General features: G+C 46.4%; 1 protein-coding gene and 1 long non-coding RNA gene across 3 annotated transcripts in view; both read left to right on the top strand.

The window, feature by feature from the left end:
• LOC121271057 (urokinase plasminogen activator surface receptor-like) overlaps nt 1–17,941 on the top strand; it is a 37,457-nt gene extending 19,516 nt beyond the window's left edge. The window contains exons 5-12 of one of the 2 annotated variants that reach the window (XM_041176762.1): nt 8,264–8,380; nt 9,490–9,627; nt 11,630–11,773; nt 12,926–13,093; nt 13,868–13,930; nt 15,333–15,392; nt 15,938–16,033; nt 16,891–17,941. In XM_041176762.1, coding sequence (XP_041032696.1) covers nt 8,264–8,380; nt 9,490–9,627; nt 11,630–11,773; nt 12,926–13,093; nt 13,868–13,930; nt 15,333–15,392; nt 15,938–16,033; nt 16,891–16,907 — 803 coding nt within the window. In that variant the 3' untranslated portion in view covers nt 16,908–17,941. The remainder of the gene's footprint in view (nt 1–8,263; nt 8,381–9,489; nt 9,628–11,629; nt 11,774–12,925; nt 13,094–13,867; nt 13,931–15,332; nt 15,393–15,937; nt 16,034–16,890) is intronic. The other variant, XM_041176763.1, reaches the window with a different exon arrangement.
• Nucleotides 17,942–20,159: 2,218 nt separating this feature from the next.
• Nucleotides 20,160–25,517, top strand: LOC121271084. The gene is made up of 2 exons (XR_005941667.1): nt 20,160–20,371; nt 23,775–25,517. It is a non-coding gene; the product is annotated as an uncharacterized LOC121271084 (long non-coding RNA).
• Nucleotides 25,518–25,599: the final 82 nt, after the last annotated feature.

Below are 25,599 nucleotides of genomic sequence, written 5' to 3' on the forward strand. Positions count from 1 at the left end.
GATGTTTTATAGATTAAGAATCTACTTGGACTGTTATCTGAATAGGGTGTTTATTTGGGAGTCTAGCTAAGTAGCGATCTTTTGAGAAATGTAAGAATAAATGTAACTGTGTTACTGTAATATTGTGTGTTTAAGTTTTTTGTTCCTTTTGTTAATTAATGTTTTAATTTAATCTTTAAAGTCTCCAAAGGTGGTTGTGGAATCTTTATGCCTGGCTTCAGTGCACATACCTTCTCATAATAAATACAAATTGCAAAATCGCTGTGATAGCTTGGCCAAGTGTCCCTTTGGAAGTTGGTCAGCCTGGAAAATACCACCTGTCATATCACAACACTTATGTGTTAAAGTAACTGCTGTTAAAATACACAAATTAATGTTTTCACTAGAACAGAACTAGGACTAGAACAGAACTAGAACCCATCAATATAAGATAGTCACTGATAAATCCAATGGGGAATTCAGGAGAAATTTCTTTAGCAAGGGAAAGGTGAGAATGTGGAACTTGCTACCATAGGGAGTGGTTGAGGTGAATAGTATCAGTACATTCAAGAGGGAAGCTGGATAAACACATGAGGGAAGAAAGAACAGAAGGATATGGTGATGGGGTGGGATAAGGAGGGTGTGGAGTGGGGGGGGGGGGTGGTGGTGCTCAGGTGGAGCATGAGCACTGGCACAGAGCAATTGGGGTGAATGGCCTATTTCTGCACTGTAAATAATTCAATGTAGTGTCTAACATGGGAGGATGTAATTTAAATGGAAGGTTCTAAGTGTTCAGGTTTGTTGGAGAGGTTGAAGAGTGGCATTGTCAGCATTCACCCCATTCATGATCTTGTAGATGGTACCACTGTGTGTCGGTGGTGGAGGGAGTGAATGATTAAGGTGGTGGACGCGGGACCAATCAAGTGGGCTGCATTGTCCTAATGGCATCAAACTTCTTGAGTGTTATTGGAGCTGCAATCATCCAGGCAAGTGAGGAGTATTCCTCCTAGCCTGCCCTTGTAGATGGTGGACAGGCTTTGGGTAGTCAGGAGGTGAGTTACTCCCCATAGTATTCCCAGCCTCTGATCTGCTCTTGTAGCCACAGTATTTATATGGCTGGTCCAGTTGAGTTTCTGGTCAATGGTAACCATCAGGATCTTGATAGTGGGAGCTGCAGCAATGGTAATGCCATTGAACATCAAGGGGTGATGAATAGATTCTCTTTTGTTGTAGATGGTCATTGCCTGGCACTTGTGTGGCACGAATGTTCTTTGCCACTTGTCAGCTCAAGCCTGGATATTGTCCAGGTCTTGCTGCATTTGGATATGGACTGCTTCAGTACCTGAGGAGGCGCGAATGGTGCTGAACATTGTGCAATCATCAGTGAACATCACCACTTCTGACCTTATGCTGGAAGGAAGGTCATTGATGGAGCACTAGCAAACTGGAATCAATGGGAATCAGGGGGGAAACTCTGTTGGTTGAGGTCATGCCTAGCACAAAGGAAGATGGTTGTGGTTGTTGGAGGTAAATCAGCTGAAGATGGTTGGGCCGAGGACACTACCCTGAGGAACTCCTGCAATGGTGCCCTGGAACTGAACTGATTTACCTCCAACAACCACAACCATCTTCCTTTGTGCTAGGCATGACCTCAACCAACAGCGTTTCCCTGCTGATTCCCATTGATTCCAGTTTTGCTAGTGCTCCATGAAGCCACAACTGGTCAAATGCGGCCTTGATGTCAAAGGCAGTCACTCTCACCTCACCTCTGGAGTTCAGCTCTTTTGTCCATGTTTGAATGAAGGCTGTTATAAGGTCAGAGACTGAGTGACCCTGGCAGACACCAAACTGAGCATCAGTGAGCAGGTTATTGCTGAGCAAGTGCCGCTTGATAGCTCTGTTGATGACCCCTTCCATCACTTAACTGATGATGGAGAGAAGACTGATGGGGTGGTAATTTGCTAGGTTGGATTTGTCCTGCTTTTTGTGTACAGGACATACCTGGGCAATTTTCCACATAGCTGGGTAGATGCCAGTGTTGTAGCTGTACTGGAACAGCTTGGCTAGGGGCATGGCAAGCTCTGGAGCACAAGTCTTCAGTGCTATCGCCGGAATAATTTCAGGGTCCATAGCCTTTGCAGTATCGAGTGCCTTCATCTGCTTCTTGATATCATGTGGATTGAATGGAATTGGCTGAAGACTGGCGGAAGTGGCCGAGATGGATCATCCACTCAGCACGTCTGGCTGAAGGTTGTAGCAAATGCTTCAGCCTTATCTTTTGCACTGATGCTCTGGGCTCCCCCATCATTGAGGATGGGGATATTTGTGGAGATTCCTGCTCCAGTGAGTTGTTTAATTGTCCATCAATGTTCACAATTGTATGTGGCAGAACTGCAGAGCTTAGATCTGATCCATTGGTTGTAGGATCACTTAGCTCTGTCTAGCACCTGCTTCTTCTGGTGTTTAGTATGCAAGTAGTCCTGTGTTATAACTTTACTGGTTGACACCTCATTTTTAGGTATGCCTGGTGCTGCTCCTGGCATGCCCTCCTGCACTCTACATTGAACCAGGGTTGATCCCCTGGCTTGATGGTAATGGTAGAGTGGGGGATATGCCAGGCCATGAAGTTACCAATTGTGTTCGAGTACAATTCTGCTGCTGCTGATGGCCCACAGCATCTCATGGATGCACAGTCTTGAGTTGCTAGATCTGTTCATAGTGCCACACAACATGATGGAGAGTATCCTCAATGTGAAGGCGGGATTTTATCTCCACAACAACTGTGTGGTGGTCACTCCTGCCAATACTGTCATGGACAGATACATCTGCAGCAGACAGGTTGGTGAGGATGAGGTCAAGTATGTTCTTCACTCTTATTGGTTCCCTCACCACCTGCTGCAGACCCAGTCTAACAGTTATGTCCTTTAGGACTTAATCAGCTTGGTCTGTAGTGGTGCTACAGAGCTACTCTTCGTGACAGGTATTGAAGTTCCCCACCCAGAGTGCATTCAGTGCCCTTGCCACTCTCAGTGCTTCCTTCATGTAGTGTTCAACATGGAGGAGTACTGATTCATCAGCTGAGGGAGGGCAGTACATGGTCATCAGCAGGAGGTTTCCTTGCCCATGTTTGACCTGATGCCATGAGACTTCATGGGGTTTGCAATCGATGTTAAAGACTCCCAGGGCAACTCCCTCCTGATTGTATACCACAGTGCCACCACCCCACTTGGTCTGTCCTGCTGGTGGGACTGGACATAGCCAGGGATGGTGATGGTGGTGTCTGGGACATGATCTGTATAGTATGATTCCATGAGAACGACTATGTCAGGTTGTCGCTTGTCTAGTCTGTGAAACAGCTCTCCCAATTTTGGCACAAGCCCCCAGATATTAGCAGGTTTGACAGGGATGGGTTTGCTGTTGTCATTTCTGGTGCCTATTTTGATGCTGGGTGGTCTGACCAGTTTCATTCTTTCTTAATGGTTTGACACAAGTGGCTTGCTGGACCATTTCAAAGGGCATTCAAGAGTCAACCTTATTGCTGTGGATCTGGAGTCACATAGAGGCCAGACCAGGTGAGGATGGCAGATTCCCTTCATGTGGTGATTATGGATTTATCTGGTGTAATATACCTTTAAGAAGAATGGTATTAAGGAATATCACATAATATAATATCCAATAGCAGAGTAGCACGGGCTATCTCTGTAGTTAGTAGTCTGTAGTCAGTGGTTAGCAGTAGAGTAGTGTCGAGATAGAGTTTGAAGTGAAAGCACATGTTTAGTTGCTGCTGAGTACCTTTGTAACTAAACTTGAGTTTTCCACCTATGAAGTGTCTGCTATTCAACTCTATCAATATGATAAAATTGGTCACCACACACAAGTGTGTATAACAGGATCTAACACTTCTCTGAATGACATGAATGAACCAGATGGCTTCTTATGAAAAATGACAATGGTTTCATGGTTATCATTAGACTTCTAATTTGAGATTTCAATCTACGGTGGTAGGATTGGAAATTGGGTCTCCAGAGCAGAGCCCTAGATCTCTGTAACAAAAATAGAAATACCTGAAAAAACTCAGCAGGTCCGGCAGCATCGGCGGAGAAGAACAAAGTTGACGTTTCGAGTCCTCATGACCCTACAACAGAACTGCGTTCTCACTCATTCCCCCATTCAGTGAACACACGGCACTCACACTCCCCCGTTCAGTGAACACATGGCACTTTCACTCCCCCGTTCAGTGAATACACAGCACTCACACTCCCCCGTTCAGTGTACACACGGCACTCACTGCCCGTTCAGTGAGCACACGGCACTCACACTCCCCCGTTCAGTGTACACACAGCACTCACACTGCCCCGTTCAGTGAACACACGGCACTCACTGCCCGTTCAGTGAACACACGGCACTCACACTCCCCCCGTTCAGTGAACACACGGCACTCACACTCCCCCGTTCAGTGAACACGGCACTCACACTACCCAGATCAGTGAACACATTGTACCCACACTTCTCTGTCGAGTGAAAACACAGGGCTCTGTGGGGAGCGGACACGTGTGATAGAGATCTGTGGTTTCATGAAGCGGGTGTTTAGGCATGATAGTAGGCTTTACGTGGTGTGATCTATTGATTCCTCCCTATCATTTGTTACTTTTTCTAATAAGTTACTGAAAAGGCCAGTGCGAATACTGGCCTAATTTTTAAATAATGTTCATTCACGGGATGTGGGCTTCGCTGGCAGGGCCAGCATTTACCGCCCATCCCCATTTGCCCCTTGAGAAGGTGGTGTTGAGCAGCCTTCTTAAACTGCTGCAGTCCAGGTGGTGTAGGTACACCCACGGTACTGTTAGGGAGGGAGCTCCAGGATTTTGACTCCAATGGGTTAATGAGGCTGGATGGCTGAAGTAGACGATCACAAGGAAGTATAATGCATCATCATTTTCTAGCTAGTTTGAGGGCGTTGTTTCCTATAGCGGAAGTTGACTGAAGCACTGATGAACATTGATCTGTAACCATTATGTGTTTGGGAAAGTGTAAAACATTCTTCTCAGTCACTATCTTCTGCATGGTGCTGGCCAAAGGTATGCTTGACTTAATTTTATAAACTTTACTTTTAATCAGGTGTGATTATATTTTAGCAATAGTCCTGTGGCAATACATGACACAGGAGAAGAATAGGGAATTTGTCCTCTGGTGTCTTGGCACCTACGCATTTTGAACTCACTCCTGGGAACAACGCCACGCATTATCAGGCCTTTACCACCTTGCTCTGGAAGTGCAGCAGTGAAGTTCACCTCAAAACTGCTTTCTGGCTTGTGGAGTGCTCCGGAGCGCCCTGGGGTCATGAAAGGGGCTATGGAAATGCACGGCTTTGAAGTTTACTGCACAGGAACCTGCCATTCGGCCCAACTGTTCCTTGCTGCGTTTATGCTTCACACAAGCCTCCTCCCAGCTCTGTTTCCTCTAACTTTGTTGAAATTGCCTTCTGATATAACAAATAGGAGCAGGAGTAGGCCATTCGGCCCCTCAAGCGTCCTAGGCCCAACCATCTTCGGCTGCTTCATCAAAGGCCTTCCTCCCGTCATAAGGTCAGAAGTGAGGATGTTCACTCAATTGCACAATGTTCAGCACTATTCGCAACTCCTCAGATACTGAAGCAGTCCATGTCCAAATGCAGCAAGACCTGAACAATATCTAGGCTTGAGCTGACAAGTGGCAAGTAGCATTCCTGCCACACAAGTGTCAGGCAATGACCATCTCCAACAAGAGAGAATCCAACCATCGTCCCTTGATGTCCAATGGCATTACCATCACTGGATCCCCCACTATCAACATCCTGGGGGTTACCATTGGCCAGGAACTGAACTGGACCAGCCATATAAATACTGTGACTACAAGAACAGGTCAGAGGCGCAGAATTGTGCGATGAGTAACTCACCTCCTGACTCCTCAAAGCCTGTCCATCATCTACAAGGCACAAGTCAGGAATGTGATGGAATACTCCCAACTTGCCTGGATGAGAGCAGCTCCTACAACACTGAAGAAGCTGGACACCATCCAGGACAAAGTAGCCCACTTGATTGGCACCACATCCACAAACAATCGCTCTATCCATCACTGATGCACAGTAGCAGCAGTGTGTACACCATTTACAAGATGCACTGCAGGAACTCACCAAGGCTCCTTAGACAGCATCTTCCAAACCCATGACCACTACCACCTAGAAGGACAAGTGCAGCAGATAAATGGTAATGCCACCACCTGGAATTTCACCTCCAAGCCACTCACCATCCTGAGTTGGAACTATGTTGCCTTTCCTTCACTGTCGCTGGGTCAAAATCCTGGAATTCCTCCCTAACAGCACTGTGGGTGTACCTACACCATATGGACTGCAGCGGTTCAAATAGGCAGCTCACCATCACCTTCTCAAGGGCAACTAGGGATGGGCAATAAATGTGTTGACCCAGCCAGTGAAGCCCACATCCTGTGAAAGAATAAAAAACACAACCCCAGCTCCTCCAACTGAACCTCCTAGCTAAAATAACTCATCCCTGGAACCATTTTGGTAAATTCACACCCTCTCAAGGAGCCTCACATCCTTCAGAAAGTGTGGTGACCAGGACGGGATTCAAGTCTCTAGTTGTGGTCTAAGCAGAACTTCATAAAGGTTCAGAGTAAGTTCCCTGCTTTTGTGGCCTCCTCCCATTTTACAACCTCATTTATGGAGCTGTTGGGATTCAGGTCCATCCAGCAGAGGAACACGGTGGACGGGAAAACTCCCTGTTATTAGAACCCGAGGAATTTTGACATTTGCACCAAGGAGCAAGTTCGCAGCTGGAGAGGGCACACATGGCAGTGGGAGCTCCCTCAGCTGTTGTACATATGCCTCCTCCCTAGTTGGTATAACAACCTTGGTAATGTGGCTACAATAAAAAATTGCATTCATATAATGTAGAAAAAATGTCTGAGGACATACTAGAGGAGCACACAGCCAATGTCGAGCTACATAAAGGGATAAACACACATGGGGAAGAAAGGGACAGAAATGCAGCATATTATTTAAAATGGGGGGAGAGTCAGGATGGTGAGTGGCTTGGATGGTAGTAGTGATTGTAGGTTTGGAAGGTGCTGTCTAAGGAGCCTTGGTGAATTCCTGCAGTGCATCTTGTAGATGGTACACACTGCTGCCACTGTGCAGTGGTGGAGGAAGTGAATGTTTATGGATGGGATGCCAATCAAGAGGGCTGCTTTGTCCTGGATTGTTTCAAGCTTCCTGAGTGTTGTTGGAGCTGCACTTATCCAGACTTGTGCCTTGTAGATGGTGGACAGGCTTTGGGGAGTCAGGAGGTGGGTTAATCATTGCAGGATTCTTAGACTCTGACCTGCTCTTGTAGCAACAATGTTTATATGACTAGTCCAGTTCAGTTTCTGGTCAATGGTAACACCCAGGATGTTGATAGTGGGGGATTCAGTGATGGTAATGTCATTGAATATCAAGGGGCAATGGTTAGATTCACTCTTGTTGGAGATGGTCATTGACTGACACTTGCATGGTGTGAATGTTACTTGCCACTTGTCAGCACAAGCCTGGATATTGTCCAGGTCCTGCTGCATTTAGACATGGACTGCTTCAGTATCTGAGGAGTCACAAATGGCACTGAACATTGTGCAATCATCAGCGAGTATCCCCAGTTCTGACCTTATGATGGAAGGAAGGTCATTGATGAAGCAGCTGAAGGTGGTTGGTCTGAGGACACTACCCTGAGGAATTTCTTGGACCAAAGGAGATTGAGGGGAGATCTGATAGAGGTGGACAAGATAATGCCAGGTTTAAATAAGGTAAACAAATTAGTTGGAGGTATAAGGACTAGGGGTACAAGATTTAAGGTTTTGGCAAGAGTTGCAGGGCAGATGTGCAGGCAAACTTATTTACACATCATGTGGTAATGAACTAGAACTCGCTGCCTCTGAAGGAGGTGGAAGTGGAGGCAATCAGTGATTTCATAAGGAAATTGGCTGAGGTCTTGGGGGAAATAAACTTGTAGGGTTAGAGGGATAGAGTGGGTGACTAACTTGATTGCTGTAACAGTAGCTGAATGGCCTCTCCCTGTTTGCTGTAGGACCCTCCCGCATAGCTGCATCAAGTGGAGTTTCAGCAAGTGAGAGCTATAATGTTATCTACATGTGAACTGGTGGTGGTGGGGCAGGAGGGATTATGCTGAGTTACTGACTTGAGCTGAGGATTGTTAATTTGACTCATTCTGGTTCATTGTTTTTCTCCCCTCAGTGCGACCTCTCACCTGTAACCAATGTGTGGCATCTTCTGGTTCCTGTATGCTGCGAGAAATTAAGTGTCCATCAGGAACCACAACCTGCAGCACCACTTCAACCACAGAAATTTACAGTAACAGTTCCTCTCCTGTTTTCTCCAATATTTTTTATCGCTCTGTCTCATTCCTTCCTTCCTTTTCTCTCTCTTTCTTTCTCTCTCCCTTCCTCTTTCTTCCATCTGTTCCTTCCTTTCTCTCTCCGTTTTTTCTTTCTCTCTTACTCTTTCATTCTTCCTCTCTCTTTGCGGCTACTCTCCCTTCTTCCTTTATCACTTACTCTTTCTCTCTATCTTTTACACTTGCTTTCTCTCTCTCTTTCTTATGCCCTCACTCACTTTCCCTTTCTTTCTCTCTTTTCTATTTTCTCTCTCTGTTATGATCATGAAATTTATAGGATTGTTAAGTTATGGGGCTGTGTCTTTAACTTAAGGTAAAAATGAAGGTAGTCATGTGACCTGTTCTGAAATCTGCCAGTCAGTAATCCTGGGCAGTTTGTTGGTTAGAGATTAAAAGCGGCCCAGTTTGCTTTACTGGGAAGAGGGTGCAAGGTGGTTGTGTTTGTAGACAATTCCTGAGTGCTAATAGTAGATAGACTGTGAGTCTCCAAAGTCCCAGAAAAATGTTCAGAATGTTGCGTTCTAAACTGTTTTCTCCATATAATTCCAAGATGAAAGAGAGTTGGGCTCTCAAGAATAGCTAATTAACATTTCTGCCTGGATACAAGGCTCATGTGATTCACATTGCCATGGAAATGGGCTTTGAGGACAGAAAGTTCTATTCTGTATTTTAATGTATAAGTTTCCTACAAAAAGTGTTTCACCAACAGTTATTTATTCGATTTGTTATGTGAGATGTCTTAAAATGTGAAATTTTGCTGTGTCCTCCGTTCAGCCATTAGCTGGAAGTTCAAATTTATTTTTAAAAGTTATGAATCTCTATGTGATCATAACATCTCTGTCTTTGTCTCTTTTCTTCTTTTCTCTCCTTCTTCCTTTTTCTCTCTTTCTCTCTCTCTTTCACTCTTATGCTCCCTCTTTTCCACATTTTCTCTCCCTTTCTTTCCTTCTCCCTTTTGCACTTTCTCTCTCTCTGCTTGTTTTTCCCTCAGCCTCTTTTTCTCTTTCTTTCCTGCAGCAATGAGCAGGATGTATGAAATCCTACTTATAACTTTGCTTGTTTTCAGGTGGAGTGACTAACAAGAGGATTAGAAATTCCTGTGGCCAGTGCTCTGATCCCATAGCTTTTAACACTGGAGTTGTGGTTTTCTCACAGAGCAGCAGCTGCTGTCACTCCGATCTCTGTAATAATCAAATATTTGCAGGTAAGGTTCCAGTGCTTCGTCATCCAATTCAGATCCGATAGATTCAATTGAGAATGAGGCTGTCCCATTGAATTATGTGATGACTGAATTAAACTGACACTGCCAAGCTCCCTTCACACTGTCCCCATCAAACATTCCCAAGACAGGTACAGCACGGGGTTAGATACAGAGTAATGCTCCCTCTACACTGTCCTCACCAAACACTCCCAGGACAGGTACAGCAAGGGGTTAGATACAGAGTAAAGCTCCCTCTACACTGTCCCCATCAAACACTCCCAGGACAGGTACAGCTTGGGGTTAGATACAGAGTAAATCTCCCTCTACACTGTCCCATCAAACACTCCCAGGACAGGTACATCACAGGGTTAGATACAGAGTAAAGCTCCCTCTACACTGTCCCCATCAAACACTTCCAGGGCAGGTACAGCACGGGGTTAGATACAGAGTAAATCTCCCTCTACGCTGTCACCATCAAACACTCCCAGGACAGGTACAGCACGGTGTTCGATACAGAGTAAAGCTCCCTCTACACTGCCCCCATCAAATATTCCCAGGACAGGGACAGCACGGGGTTAGATACAGAGTAAAGCTCCCTCTACACTGTCCCCATCAAACACTCCCAGGACAGGGACAACACGGGGTTAGATACAGAGTAAAGCTCCCTCTACACTGTCCCCATCAAACACTCCCAGGACAGGGACAACACGGGGTTAGATACAGAGTAAAGCTCCCTCTACACTGTCACCATCAAACACTCCCAGGACAGGTACAGCACGGGGTTAGATACAGAGTAAAGCTCCCTCTACACCGTCCCCATCAAACACTCCCAGGACAGGTACAGCACAGGTGAGATACAGAGTAAAGCTCCCTCTATAGTGACCCATCAAACACTCCCTGGACAGGTACAGCACGGGGTTAGATACAGAGTAAAGCTCCCTCTACACTGTCCCCATCAAACACTCCCAGGACAGGTCCAGCACGGGGTCAGATACAGAGTAAAGCTTCCTCTACACTGTCCCCATCAAACACTCCCAGGACAGGTACAGCACGGGGTTAGATACAGAGTAAAGCTTCCTCTACACTGTCCCCATCAAACACACCCAGGACAGGTACAGCACGGCGTTAGATACAGAGTAAAGCTCTCTCTACACTGTCCCCATCAAACACTCCCTGGACAGGTACAGCACGGGGTTAGATACAGAGTAAAGCTCCCTCTACACCGTCCCCATCAAACACTCCCAGGACAGGTACAGCATGGGGTTAGATATAGAGTAAAGCTCCCTCTACACTGTCCTCATCAAACACTCCCAGGACAGGTACAGCACGGGGTTAGATACAGAGTAAAGCTCCCTCTACACTGTCCCCATCAAACACTCCCAGGACAGGTACAGCACAGGGTTAGATACAGAGTAAAGCTCCCTCTGCACTGTCACCATCAAACACTCCCAGGACAGGTACAGCACGGGGTTAGATACAGAGTAAAGCTCCCTCTATACTGCCCCCATCAAACGCTCCCAGGACAGGTACAGCATGGGGTTAGATACAGAGTAAAGCTCTCTCTACACTGTCACCATTAAACATTCCCAGGACAGGTACAGCACGGGGTTAGATACAGAGTAAAGCTCCCTCTATACTGTCCCTATCAAACACTCCCAGGACAGGTACAGCACGGGGTTAGACACGGAGTAATGCCCAGTCTGCACTGTTCTCTTTGGTGAAGGAATCTAGATTAATGGACTCTGAAAGAATTGGAGATCAAGGTGCTGACTGCACCTCGAGTTATGTTTGGTATCTATGATACTGACCAAGAATGATGTATGTGAACTGTGGAGCAGTCTCGAGAGTCTGATTGGCCTCCTCCCTTTGCCATGCAACACAACCACAGGTCCTGTTACACAATTCAAAGCATGTTTCCGTTGAAAACCGTCGACCAATTTATCAATACTGGGCTCAGCTTTGTTTGTGATCTGTAAACAAGTTCCTGTTGTGGTTTGAATTTCAGAGCCTGCGAACAGCACCCAGAATGGACTGAAATGCCAAGGGTGTTTTAACATCTCGTCCCATTCCTGCAGGGACTCTGAGCAGACAGTGAAATGTGTTGGAGCAGAGACTCGCTGCATTACTGCCTCAGGCCAGGAGGCCTTATGTACGTTCAATCTTCTGCCGGCTTTGTGACACTCTTAATGAATATCGTTGCCCCCTCCTCCTCCACGTTTTGTTGCTGAGAGGGATCCTCAACCCTGACTCTACAGTGCCCTCACTGAGGGCATGCTGCACTGTCAGAGGTGCCAGCTTTCAGGGGAGACCTTCTCCTGAAGACTGTGAATGTTAAAGATTCGACAGTCGCTTTTCTGATGAACAGAATGGGAATTCTCTCTGGCGTCCTGGAGCCAATCTTAATCCCTCAACCAGCGCCACTAAAGCAGACAATCTTTGAAGTGTCTCTTTGCCCCATCTCCTCTTCACCCCTGTCTCAGCTCACTTGCTGCTGTACCCCTCATCCATGCCTTCATTGCCACTAGGCTGAACTATACCAGCGCTCTCCTGGCTGGCCTCCAATAATCTTCATAAAACTCTGCTACCCCCTGGTTTTAACTTGCACCAAGTCCCAATCCCCTATCAACCCTCTGCTCGCTGACCCATGTTGGCTCCTGGTCAAGCAACATATTAACTTTAAAATTCTCATCCTTGTTTTCAAATCCCTCCATGGTCTTGTTTTACTGTCCCTGCACCACCACCACCTGCCACCCCGCCCCCCGCCCCCCCCACCCCCCACCTTCAATTTTCGTAATCTCCTCCAGACCCAGAACCCTCCAAAATGCCTGTGCTCCTCCAATTCAGACCTACAGAGCATGCCCCAATTTCCATGCCTCCACCATTGGTGGCTGTGCCATCAGCTGCCTGGGCCCTATGCTCTGAAATCCCCTCCACTAATCCTTTCCAACCCGCTCTCTCTCTCTCTCTCCTTTATTAAGATGCTCTGACATAAAATCACCTTATGTGGCCCAGTGTCATATTTTGTTGTATGGTATAAAGCTCCTGTGAAGCATCTTGAGATATTTCATTAGGTTAAAGGTGCTAAATGAATATAATTTACTGTTGGTGTTGTTCTCCTGCTGAAGCAAGGGTGATCCACAGGTATATGAACCAGTGAAACACTGTCACTGGGCTGTCCCATTACACTGCCCCATCATTTTTAACTGGCCAGTTGTCCCTCTCATGAACTCGCCCATTATAAACAGCAGTGATTGATGCACAATCCCCTCACTATTCACCCTGTTATCCTGTCTGTTTCTAGCATTAAGCTTGAATAATTTCATCGCTAAGGGCTGCGTCTCCAAGCAGGTCTGTCGATCGCTTGACATCTTGAGGCCTTTCCGTATCCAGTTTACCCAGCTTCCCACGTGTTGCACAGGGAACCTCTGCAATGGTGACCCCGGGAGTGGCACCTCCACACTGGAGCCAGGTAACGGGCTTTGGGGGAGGTGGGGAATGGGCAGGGAGGGGAGTGGGGAGGCACAGGGCAATTGTTCAACACCATAACGTGAGAGAGGAAGAAGAAAAGGGAGAAGGGAAGAGAAGGGAAGCATGAAAGGGAGAACAAAGAAAGACAGAGAGACAGGAAAGGAAGAATGAAAGAAGAGAGAAATAATGAAAGGCAGAAAGAGAGAGTAAGGGCTACTGCACTGACAGATCCAAATGTAGAAATCAGAAACATGCTTTCACATATTTGAAGTTAGACCCAGCACAACATCTCTTTCCAGTGGCAGGAGGGTTGGTAACAAAGGGACACAGATTGAAGAGAATCAGCAAAAGAACCAGAGGGGGAGATGAGGATAATTTTTTTTACACAGCTAGTTGTTGTGATCTGGAAGGCGCTGCCTGAAAGGGCAGTGGAAGCAGATTCAATGGGAACTTTCAAAAGGGAGAATTGGTTAAGGACTTGAAGGGGAATAATTAGCAGATCAATGGGGACAGAGTAGCGCTGTGTGGGGGCAGTGCGGCAGTGGGACTAATAGGATAGCCCTTTCAAGGAGCCAGCACAGGAATGATGGGCACAATGGTCTCCTCTGCGCTGCAAGATTCTCTGATTCTAACACAGCTAACAGATAGAGAAGCCCAGAGGCTGTGATTTGACACGTCCTGTATCCAATTGAAAGTGTGACAGGATGAATCCTGGGCTGATCAGTTTCTAGTCTTTGCTTTAACGGTCTCTTCTTTTCTCCTTCTGGCCGATCAGGAGTTATAACGAGCAGGCCAATGACAACAGACTCCAGCAGCAGAATGACAGCCAATGGCACAGGTAAGAATCAAAATGCGAAATTGACAGGTACTATCCAAGGTTTTATGTAAGAGGCCCAAGGGGCTGAATGGCCTCCTCCTGTTCCTGTGTAAGAGACCCGAGGGTACTGAATGAGAGAAAGAGGGAGAGTGAGAGAGAGAAACAGGTGTAGGAAGTGAGACAGAGAGAGAGAGAGAGAGACAGATAGTGAAGAAAGCCAAAGAGAGTAGGGAAGGAATATGTAAAAGGGAGAAGGAACCGGGGGGTTGAATGGACCTCCTCCTTTCCTGTGTAACAGACCCGAGGGGGCTGAATGGCTTCCTCCTGTTCCTGTGTAATAGGCTCGAGGGGCTGAATTACCTCCTCCTAATCCCGTGTAACAGGCTCGAAGGACTGAATGGCCTCCTCCTGTTTCTTTGTTACAGGCTTCAATTTCTGAATGATCTTCTCCTGTTTGTGTGTAACAGGGCTGAGTGGGCCTCCTCCTGTGTCTGTTTTACACTGGGGCCAGGCTGTAGGGGCATTTTGAGGGGGAGATTTGTAGATGGGTGGCGCTGGGCATGGGTGGGTGTGTGGGTGGGGCAAAAGGGGTGAGGATGGATGGGTGATGGATGGTTGGGGATGGGTCAGTGGAGGGGGTGGGGACGGGTGGGCGGAGGGGGTGTGGGCAGGCACAGAGCAGAGAGCAATTGATCAACACCATAACTTGAGAGAGGGGAAGAGAGAGACAAAGAGACTGAGAGTGGAAGAAGGAAGCCAAAGAGAGTAGGGAAGGAATACGTGAAAGGGAGAGCAGAAGAGAGGAAGAGAGACAGGAAAGATGGAATGAAAGAGAAATAGAATGAGCGACTGAATGAGAGAGAGAGAGGGATATTGTGCTGACAAATCCAAAGTCAAAACCGGGCCCAACATATTTAAAGTTAAACCCAGGACAACAATTCTTTCCAATGGCAGGTGGGTCAGTAACCAGAGGGTCACAGATTGAAGAGAATTGATGAAAGAGCCAGAGGGGGAGATGAGGAGAATTTTTTTTAAAACAGCAAGTTGTTGTGATCTGGAATACGCTGCTTGAAAGGGCGGTGGAAGCAGATTCAATGGGAACTTTCCAAAGGGGGGAATTAGTTAAATACTTGAAGGGGAAAGATTTGCAGGGCTGTGAGTGAAAGAGTCAGTGAGTGGAGGTGTTGGAATGGGACTAAATGGGGAACTCTTTCAAAGAGCCAGCAGAGGCACAATGGGCTGAATGGTCTTTGTCTGTGCCGGGAGCTGCTCTCATTCTAACATGATCGACAGGTTCATGAGGCCTGAGCCTCTGATTGGCCACGAACTGTACCAAATCAAAAGTGAGTTGCGATGATCCATTTCGAGACTTTGCTTTAATAATCTCTTCACTCCTCCTCCCTTTCCCTGATTGGTCGATCAGGTGTCATAACAAGCAGCCCAGCATCAGAGACCAGCAGCGGTGAACCAACCAATAGCAAGGGTAGGAACTCACATCTCCTGTTATTCTTCGAATTAATAGACAAGTACATGTTAACTGGGATTTGTTTAAAGTCCTTGTTCCAGGCCTATTCCTGTTCCTGTGTAAGAGACACAATGGGCTGACTGACCTCCTCCTGTTCCTGTGTAACAGACCCAAGGGGGCTGAATGGGCCTCCTCCTGTTCCTGTGTAAGAGACACGATGGGGCTGAATGGGCCTCCTCCTGTTCCTGTGTAACAGGCTTGAGGGGGCTGAATGGGCCTCCTTCTGTGTCTGTGTAACAAGCTCAAGGGGGCTGAATAGGACTCCTTCAGAGCCTGTGTAATAGGCTTGAGGGGGAATGAATGGCCTCATCCTATTCCTTTGTAACAGGCTTGAGGGGGAATGAATGGCCTCCTCCTGTTCCTGTGTAACAGGCTGGATTCTATTTCTGTGTTGCGAAGGAAAGAATTCTGGTCTATAGTGGCTCCTGACACATGCTCAGCTTTGAAGACTGCTTTCATCAGTCTTGTTATTTATTAACCATCATTTCCAATTCTTCCTGTAGGAGGCATAGGATGTATCATCGGATTGGTAACGGGCGTCACAGGCGCAGTTCTGATAGCAATGGGAATTTGTTACTATCAGTGCAAAAAGAAAAAGGGTCAGTGTGGTATTTTTTTGAAACAAGTTACTGCCACCTCAGTCATAGAATCATACAACATGAAAGGAGTCCTTTCACCCTTTCTTGTTCAGACTGGCCCCTTTGTGAACTTACACCTAATGAGTCCCACTCCCCTCTAAACTCTTCAGGTCTATAACCAATTGTCTCAATGCAAAAGGTGCAGCCTGACCAGAATAATTACCTCTGGAACCTTCTTTAGACACTACAGCCCTCCCTATCTCTGTAACCTTCTCCAGCCGTTACAACCCTTCCTATCTCTGAAACCTCCTCCAGCCCCTACAACCCTCCCTATCTCTGTAACTTCCTCCGGCCCCTCCAGCCCTTCCTTTCGCTTTAACCTCCTGCAGCCTCTCAAAATCTCTGTAACCTCCTCCAGCCTTTCCAACCCTCCCTATCTCTGTAGCCTCTTCCAGCACCTCCAATCCTCCCTATCTCTGTAACCTCCTCCAGCCCCTACAACCTCTCTTCCAATTATGGTCTCTTGATCATCCCCCGATTTCCATCGCTTCAATTTCCATCGCTTCATCATTGGCGGCTGTGCCTTCAGCTGCCTGGGATATAAGCTCTGGATTTCCCTCCCTAAACCTGTCCAGCTATTTCTCTCTCTCTCCCTCTCTCTCTTGCCCACCTCCTTTATGATTCGCCTATAAAACCGACCTCTTTGACCAAGTTTTTGGTCACCTGTCCCTAATATCTTCTCATGTTGTTTGGGGTCAAACCTTACTTTATAACGCACCTGTGAAGTGCCTTAGCATGTATTGAAGGTGCTATATGAGTACAAGTTGTTCTTGTCGTTCATGTATCTGAATTCCTCTCTTGGCTGCCTCTGAATGTAGACTCCGGTCCTATCTGATGCTTTGAAGAAGGTTCCTGACTTTTGGCAGGACTTGGTTTCCTGAGGCTCCAGCTGATTCCTGGTTGTGACTCTGCTACCTGTGGGATGGTATCTCTCTGTCATCACTTGGCGTTCGTTATTACTTGAGAAGGATGTGACTACGATTTCTCTGCTTCTTTGTAAGGAAACAAGACAACCCCTTTCACTATCTGGTGAAATAAAGACTTTTGTGTGCTACCCTCAATAATTGTGGCTGTAAACATTTACTTAATCATTTCAAGCCAATGCTTCTTGCAGTTTGATGTTTGCTAATCTGCAACATGTCCATCTGTTTTCCATTTCTTTGTTCAAGGGATGTGGGCTTCGCTGGCTGGGCCAACATTTATTGCCCATCCCTAATTGCCCTTGTGAAGGTGGTGGTGAGTTGCCTTCTTGAACCGTTGCAGTCCACGTGGTGAAGGTACGCCCACAGTGCTGTTAGGAAGGGAGTTCCAGGATTTTGACTCAACGACAGTGAATGGATGATGATATATTTCCAAGTCAGGATGGTGAGCGGCTTGGAGGGGAATTTCCGGGTGGTGGTGTTCTCTTCTATCTGCTGCCCTTGCCCTTCATTGCCACAGAAGGCTGTGGAGGCCAGGTCAGTGAGTGTAATTAAGACCGAGATAGATAGATTCTTGATTGGTAAGGGATTCAAAGTTTACGGGGAGAAGGTGGGAGAATGGGGTTGAGAAACTTATCAGCCATGATTGAACGGCGGTGCAGACTCTATGGGCCGATTGGCCTAATTTCTGCTCCTATGTCTTATGGTCTTATGGTAGTGGTCGTGGGTTTGGAAGGTGCTGTCTAAGGAGTCTAGTTGAGTTGCTGCAGTGCACCTTGTGGATGGTACACACTGCTACCACTGTGCATTGGTGGAGGAGGGATTGAATACTGAAGTTACTGGATATGGTGCTTTGTCCTGGATGGTGTTGAGCTTCTTGAATGTTGTTGGAGTTTCACCTATTTAACCCAAGATGTATGCTGTTTGTTCAATAAAAGAAATCAATGCATCTATGTGGCGTTTTTCATGATCTCCAGATGTCTCTTCAGGTCAATGTCCAATTGTCTCAATACAAAAGGTGCAGTCTGACCAGAATAATTATCTCTGTAACCTCCTCCAGCCCCTACAGCCCTCCCTATCTCTGTAACCTCCTCCATACCCTACAGCCCTTCCTAACTCTGTAACCTCCTCCAGCCCCAAAGCCCTCCCTATCTCTGTAACCTCCTCCAGCCCCTACAAACCTGTCTCTGTAACCTCCTCCAGCCCTCCCTTTCTCTGTATCCTCCTCCAGTCTCTCCAATCCTCCCTATCTCTGTAACTTCCTCCAGCCCCCGCATCTCTGTAACCTCCTCCAGCACCCCCATCTCTGTAACCTTCCCCAGTCCCTACAATCCTCCCTATCTCCATGACTTCTTCCAGCCCCTACAATCCTCCCTATCTCTAACCTCCTCCAGCCTCTACAACTTTGCCTATCTCTGTAACCTCCTCCTGCCACTACAACCTTTCTTATCTCTATAATCTCCTCCAGCCCGCATGAAGAGTGCTTGACAGCCAGCAAAGTGCATTGTTTGAAGTGCCAATGCCATTGCAATTTAGAGAACGTGGCAGCCAATTAAAGCACAGTAAGATCCCACAACCTTGCCACCTGACAACTTGACACAGGTTGTGTTGTGGGGATGGTCCTCCTCACTCACTCACTCTGTCCCCCTCTGAGAAATCACCACCCTGACAGCTGACAATCTCTCTCTCTCTCAGGTTAAGACCAGAGTTTCCACACAAGACCAGCTGTTTTCTTTTTTGGAATTATGAGTATTTGTATTAAATGAAAGGAGATAAACATCACTTGTGGATCAATCATTTTGTTGTTCAGTGTAAATGAGGCGTGAAAATTTCCCACATTCTCTAAAATATGTGGATAATTCTTTACTCTAGTGATTCAGTGAATCACAGGCCCTCTCCATTTGCTTCTGTTGCTCTTTCATCAACTCTCATGCTCTCTATATGTCTCTGTCTTTCTCTCGTTTCTTTTGCTGTCTTTAACACACACACCCTCAGGCCCTCTTTCTCTTTACCATTCTTTCTCTTTTCTTTCCTCTCTCTCTCAGCACATGCTCTCTCCATCTCTCTAACTCCCTGTCTCTGTCTATCTTTCTCTTTCCATCTGTCTTTCCCTCTCCTTTTCCCCCTTTGCCCATCTACACCTATCTGTGTGTGTGTGGTACCAGCAACTAATATACTATTGAGATATATATATATATATATATACTCATTGACACATGTGTGCTTTTTCATTTATTTTTGCTGTGGCTGCAGCGACAAACCCAGCATTTGTTGCCCAACCTTAGTTGTCCCTTAAAATGATGGTGGTGAGCTGCCGCCATCTTGAACCGCCATGTGGTGTGTGTACAACTACCGTGCTCTCAGGGAGGGAGTTCCAGGATTTTGACCCATCAGCAAAGAAGGAACTGCAATATATTTCTAGATCAGGATGGAGGAGAATTTGAAAATGATGGTGATCCTATGTGTCAGCTGCCCTTGTTGTTTTAGGTGGTAGATGTCATGGGTTTGGAAAGTGCCGTTGAAGCTTTTTGTTGCTACAATGCACCTTGTAAATGGTACACACTGACGCCACTCTGGGCTGGTTGTGGGAGGAGCGAATGTTCAAAGTGGTAAACGGGTTGCAGATCAATCGGGTTGGTTTACCCTGGGTGGTGTTGAGTGTCTTGAGTGTTGTGGGAGCTGCACTCATTCAGGCATGCGGACAGTATTCCATCACGCTCCTGACTGGTGCCTTGTAGATGGTGTTCTGGCTTTGAGGAGTCAGGAGGTGGATTACTCACCTCAGGATTACAAGCGCGGACCTGCTCTTGTAGCCACACTATCTGTGAGCCCAGTTCTGATTCTGGCCAATCATGATGCCCGAGGGTGTTTTCAGTGCCAGCCATGTCACAGTCGGCAGCTGAGTTGGTGCTGCACTGTCAGAGATGTTAACTGAGATCCTGTCTGCCTCTAAGATGGGCATAAAATACCACAGGGCAACTATATCAGAGAAGAGCCGATCATCTCCCCCTGGTGTTCTGGGTCAATGTTTATCACTCAGTAGCATCACATGTCTGGTCGTTTATTTCATTGCTCTTTGTGGGATGTTGCTGTGTGTTAATTGGATGCCTCATTTCCCTATATTACAACAGTGGCCACAACTCAAAACTACCTTTGAAATGCTCAGTGTTGCCGGGCCGGACTCTGACATCTACACATCTCAGATCTCAGCTCTGTGACTGCAACAGTGACTGATGATTTTATCTCGTATGTTTTGTTCCAGCCTCGACCCTGAAATGTTTCAGTTGTAAAAATCCAACAGGAAACTGTACACAACTGGAAGGTTGCGATCCAGCTCAGAAACTGAACTGCAGAACCATCTTAGCCACATGGAGAATCAGTGAGAATTTCTCCATAAAACTTTAATTCATTGTAAAATTGCAAAAGTACATTAGTGTGTAGATAGATAGAAAGGCAGGCAGTGCTGTGTTCTGCTGTGGGTATGCTTTGCTCATGAACCAGGGGTTGCACCCAGAGGGTGAGTTGATAACAATATGCTGCAGATGCACAGACCAATATGAAATGAAGCAATACTATTTATTAACACACACAACAATGCACTAACATGTTGTGTGCTTCTCCAACCAGACCTTTCTCTAGTGCTGCACAGCTATTGGGTCATACAGTCATGTGGTCAATCTGCTCATATTCTCTTAAAGGCGTATTGCACCTCAGATTACCACATACAAATAGATAGATAGATAGTGATAGAGAGATAAATAGAGAGGTAAATAGATTGGTGAAATGTCTGCAACGTTCATTGATTCTGTTGGAGCACCTCGTGGTCTATGTGGCAAATTGGAATATGATTGCACTTCTGATGATGACCATTTTGAAATGTTTTATAATGTTCTTGCAGATATTTTATGAATAAAGTATATTTTTCCAAAAAAAAATAGATGGATGGATAGTTGAAAATCAGAATTGATTAAGGGGTTTGAATGGGAGGAGTGCTGAAATCTTGGAGGGTGGTGGAGCTGGAAGAGGTTACAGAGAAAGGGGGAGTTGTAGGGGCTGGAGTAGGTTACAGAGATAGGGAGAGTTATGGGGCTGGAGGAGGTTACAGAAATAGGGGGAGTTGTAGGGGCTGGAGTAGGTTACAGATATAGGGAGAGTTGTAGGGGCTGGAGTAGGTCACAGAGATAGGGAGAGTTGTAGGGGCTGGAGTAGGTTACAGAGATAGGGAGAGCTGTAGGGGCTGGAGGAGGTTACAGAGATAGGGGGAGTTGTAGGGGCTGGAGGAGGTTACAGAGATAGGGGGTGTTCTAGGGGCTGGAGTAGGTTACAGAGATAGGGAGGGTTGTAGGGGCTGGAGGAGGTTACACATGTGGAGAGTTGTAGCGGCTGGAGGAGGTTCCAGAGATAGGGAGTATTGTAGGAGCTGATGGAGATTACAGAGATAGGGAGGGTGTAGGGGCTGGAGGAGATTACAGAGATAGGGAGGGTGTAGGGACTGGCTGTTTCTGTAAATTCTGTGTTTGTCGTGAGCGACATCCACATTGGCCAGATACTTCAGGGCTGCCCTTAATGGTGGGTTGTTGCATGAACTAACTGCCTTCAGCCATCTGTCTACATGGTTCTGGCAGTCTTTGTCAGAACTTTAACCCAATACAATTCACGGTTCCATTTCCCAGGGTTTATCTTCCTATGTGCTGGTCATTAACGGGTTCGGGAACTGTACTGGAAATCAGTCCTTTAATGGCGGCACATTGTCAGCAGCCACGACTGAGAGGTGCTGCCAGTCTGACCAATGCAATAACCAGACCATCACAGGTACAGCACAAGTATATACACGGGAAGGTTAAATATATATGCAAAAAGGAAAAATCACAGTCTAACAAAGTATATAGTGATAGTCATAATGACATTGTGGCACATAACCAGACCATATGAGTCCGTGCCAATTGCCTTTAAGGGTAGATGGTAGAGTAGTGGACTAGTAATCCTGAGGCCAAGGCTAGTCCTCCAGGGACATGGGTTCAAATCCTACCATGGCGGCTGGTAGAATATAAATTTAATTAAATAACAAAATATGACAATGAATGCTAGTCCCGGCAATGGTGAATTTGAAACTATCATTGATTGCTGTAAAAACCTATCTGGTTCACTAATGCCCTTTAGCGAAGGAGATCTGCCATCCTTAAGCGGTCTGACCTACATGTGACTGCAGACCCACAGCAATGTGGCCGGCTCTTAGCTGCCCTCTGAAATGGTTGAGTAAGCCGCTCAGCTCTGTACCAAACTGGTACAGGAAAGCCACCACCTTACCATCCAGGCTGGGCAACAAACGCTGGTCTTGCCAGCAATGGACACATCCCATGAAAGAACAAAAAAAAGTTCAAGTATAACAAGGTATTTATCTAGTCATGGTCATAAGTATAGAAGGAACCCATCGAGTCCGTGCCCCTGTAGAATAATTCATTCTCCTGCTCTCTTCCCCGTATCCCTGCACGTTTATCCCCCTCAAGAGCACATCCAATTTCCTTTTGAAATGCTTGAGTGTCTCTGTTTCTCCTTCCCTGGTAGACAGTGAGTTCCAGGCCATTACCGCTCACAGTGTAAAGGAAGTTTATTTTCCAAGAAGAATGTCAGCTTGTTTTTCTGACCAAAATGTTTTAGCTCCGCTAGATCTATATTGCAACCTGGTTTAGGTCCTGCTCTAGGTGGGCAGTGATGAAACACGAACCAACTGCTCAGTGTCTCTTTAAGTGTTCACTCTCCAGTTCATGGACTGAGAAAAGCTCACCCTACTTTCTCCGGACAAGACACAGGGCAGATGAATATTATGAGCGGTGATTGTACAGTATGAGCAATCGATCACATCCAGTTAGATGGACGGACAACATATAAATCGGACAACATTTTCTTGCATTTATATAGCACCTTTACATCCGAACAAAAGCCATGGGAGCCTCAAGCCCACTCTGCCATTCAATAAGATCATGGCTCAACTTCACTTTGCCACCCGATCCCTGTAATTTCATTATTACTCAAAAAATGGCATTAAAATATGGTCAGACATCACGAGGCATTTCACATAAATTAACATTGAGTCACGTAAGGAGATGTTCAGGGAGATGACTAAAGGGTCGGCCAAAGAGATTGGTTTTGACAGCTTTTTGAGGACGAGGAGGAGGGGTGGGAACGTTTAGAGAGGGAAAACCAGAGCTTCGGGTCCTAGACTATTGAAGGCATGATTGCCAATGGTGGCAGGATGGAAATCGGGGGTCCAAGAAGGAAAGAGCTTATTTCAGCCCAGGCTGTCCCACACAATAGTGTCCCTTGTCTATCACAATATTTAAACTATGCACACAAGCCCGAAACATGTGATCTTCTTGGGGAGGGGAGGAAACGGGCCAATTAAGCTGAATGGCCTTCTTGTTTGTTGGTCAGAAGAGGAAAACACCACCTTGAATGGCATCAAGTGTTACACGTGCCCAGAGCTTTCGAGCAAGACCTGCGAAAATCCCAAGGAAATGGTGAAATGTGTCTGGCAGCAGATGAGGTGTCCCCACTCCTCAGTTACATGTCTTATATTGCACTCCGTTAGTTACCTACCAACGTAACACCATGGCGGCCCCAACACAACACCGACATAACCCCAACGTAACAACAATGCTCTGAAGAAGAGTCATACGGGCTCGGAACGTTAACTCTGTTTCTCTCTTCACAGATGCTGCCAGACCTGCTGAGCTTTTCCAGCGTTTTCTGTTTTTATAACGCTCATGTTGCTGTTCTTTCAGATAATCTGATGCAGAATGTCTCCATTAAAGGCTGTGCTTCCAAAACTCTCTGCGAAACCCCAAGGTGTGCCGAAAAGTTATGGTTTCCAACCAAAGCAAGATTTCTGCTGCTGCAAAGCGAGAGGGCATCATCATAGGAGTTCAGGCAGCATAGCACAAGCTACGGAACCCTCCAGCACTGTGACTGCAAATAACCACACTTCAACAGCACAGACATTGTCTGTTCAAACCATTGACACCTTGACAGTGAATAACTCCAGCTCGACAGCATAGACATTAATCTGTTCAAACCATCAACACCCTGACAGTGAATAACTATAGCTCAGCTGTTCCCTCCTTCCTTGTCCTGCCATTAAGTGCTCTGACACTGTCTGTTTTAACCAGGACCCTGAGAACAGTAATCTGAGCTGCAGTAGATTTGCAGTCTGCCCTGTCAGTGGTGAGGCAATTTTATTTCTTCGCCCAGTGAGTTGTTGTGACCTAGAAGGCGCTGCCTGAAAGGGCGGTGGGAGCAGATTCAATAGGAACTTTCAAAAATGGAATGGATAAATACTTGAAGGAGAGCATTTTGCAGAGCTATGGGGAGAAAGGGTGTGGAGTGCATGAGACGAATTGGATAGCTCTTTAAAAGAGCTGACACAGGCACGATGGGTTGCATGGCCTCTTGTGTGCTGTAAGATGCATTGATTTACTCGTGGGGATTTGTAAGACAATATGCGGTGACTGGATTCACTAAGTCCGAACTACATCTTATTTCTGGACCTCTGTCTTTTGGTTGATTGGATCCTTTGAAGAGAATGCACTGTTCAGGCACTCTAAATACTCATCCATAGATGAACATTCTGTCTTGTACTTATCCCAACTCATCCTTCCTTTCCTCTGACACTTTTTCTACAGAAATACCTTTGACTTTGCAGTGACTCAGTCTTGCCTCTGAGTCAGGTGGTTGTGCATTTGTGTTCCACTCCAGGGACATGAGCACAGTACTCACAGTGCAGTACTGAAGGAGGAAAAGTGCTGAAGGAGCGCTGCACTGTCGGAGGGTCAGTACTGAGGGACTGCTGCACTGTCGGAGGGTCAGTACTGAGGGAGTGCTGCACTGTCGGAGGGTCAAAACTGAGGGACTGCTGCACTGTCGGAGGGTCAGTACTGAGGGAGTGCTGCATTGTCGGAGGGTCAATACTGAGGGAGTGCTGCAGTGTCAGAGAATCAGTATTGAGGGAGCGTTGCGCAGTTGAAGGGTCAGTATTGAGGGAGTGCTGCACGGTCAGAGGGCACTGAGGGAACACTGAAGTGTCAGAGAGCAATATTGAATGAACACTGCGCTGTTGGAGAGTCAACAGACCATTTGCTGCACTGTCAGGGGTTCTATCTTTCAGATGAGGCATTAAACAGAGGACCCTGTCCATTCTCTCTTAGCCTCGATTTTAAAGTTGAGTTGGGGCATTCTTCCCAGTGTCTTGACCAATATCTAGCGCTGAACAAACATTTCAAAAGCTGGTTTTCTGGTCCTTATCTTGTTTCTGTTCTGGGACCTCGTTGTCACTGATATTAATACAATGACTAAGAACGACAAAGTTTGAAGTCATAAAAGCTGAAGATTGTTATTTGGGGTTACTTCAGCTCCCAATGTGTAAATGTGATGCATTACTCAATGATAAGCGCATTCAGAGTGGCAGTAGGTAAACTTAGCTGTACCCTGTACTTAAATACTCTGCTATAAACTGTCAGTGTTCAACCCTACACACTGGATCATCTTAAAGACTTTTTGCCCTGATATGTTTCGAAGAATTTACCAAATTTCTCAAAGTGAGTCTTGTCTCAC

Source organism: Carcharodon carcharias, chromosome 29, assembly GCF_017639515.1.
Source record: "Carcharodon carcharias isolate sCarCar2 chromosome 29, sCarCar2.pri, whole genome shotgun sequence".
Lineage (NCBI taxonomy): Eukaryota > Metazoa > Chordata > Chondrichthyes > Lamniformes > Lamnidae > Carcharodon > Carcharodon carcharias.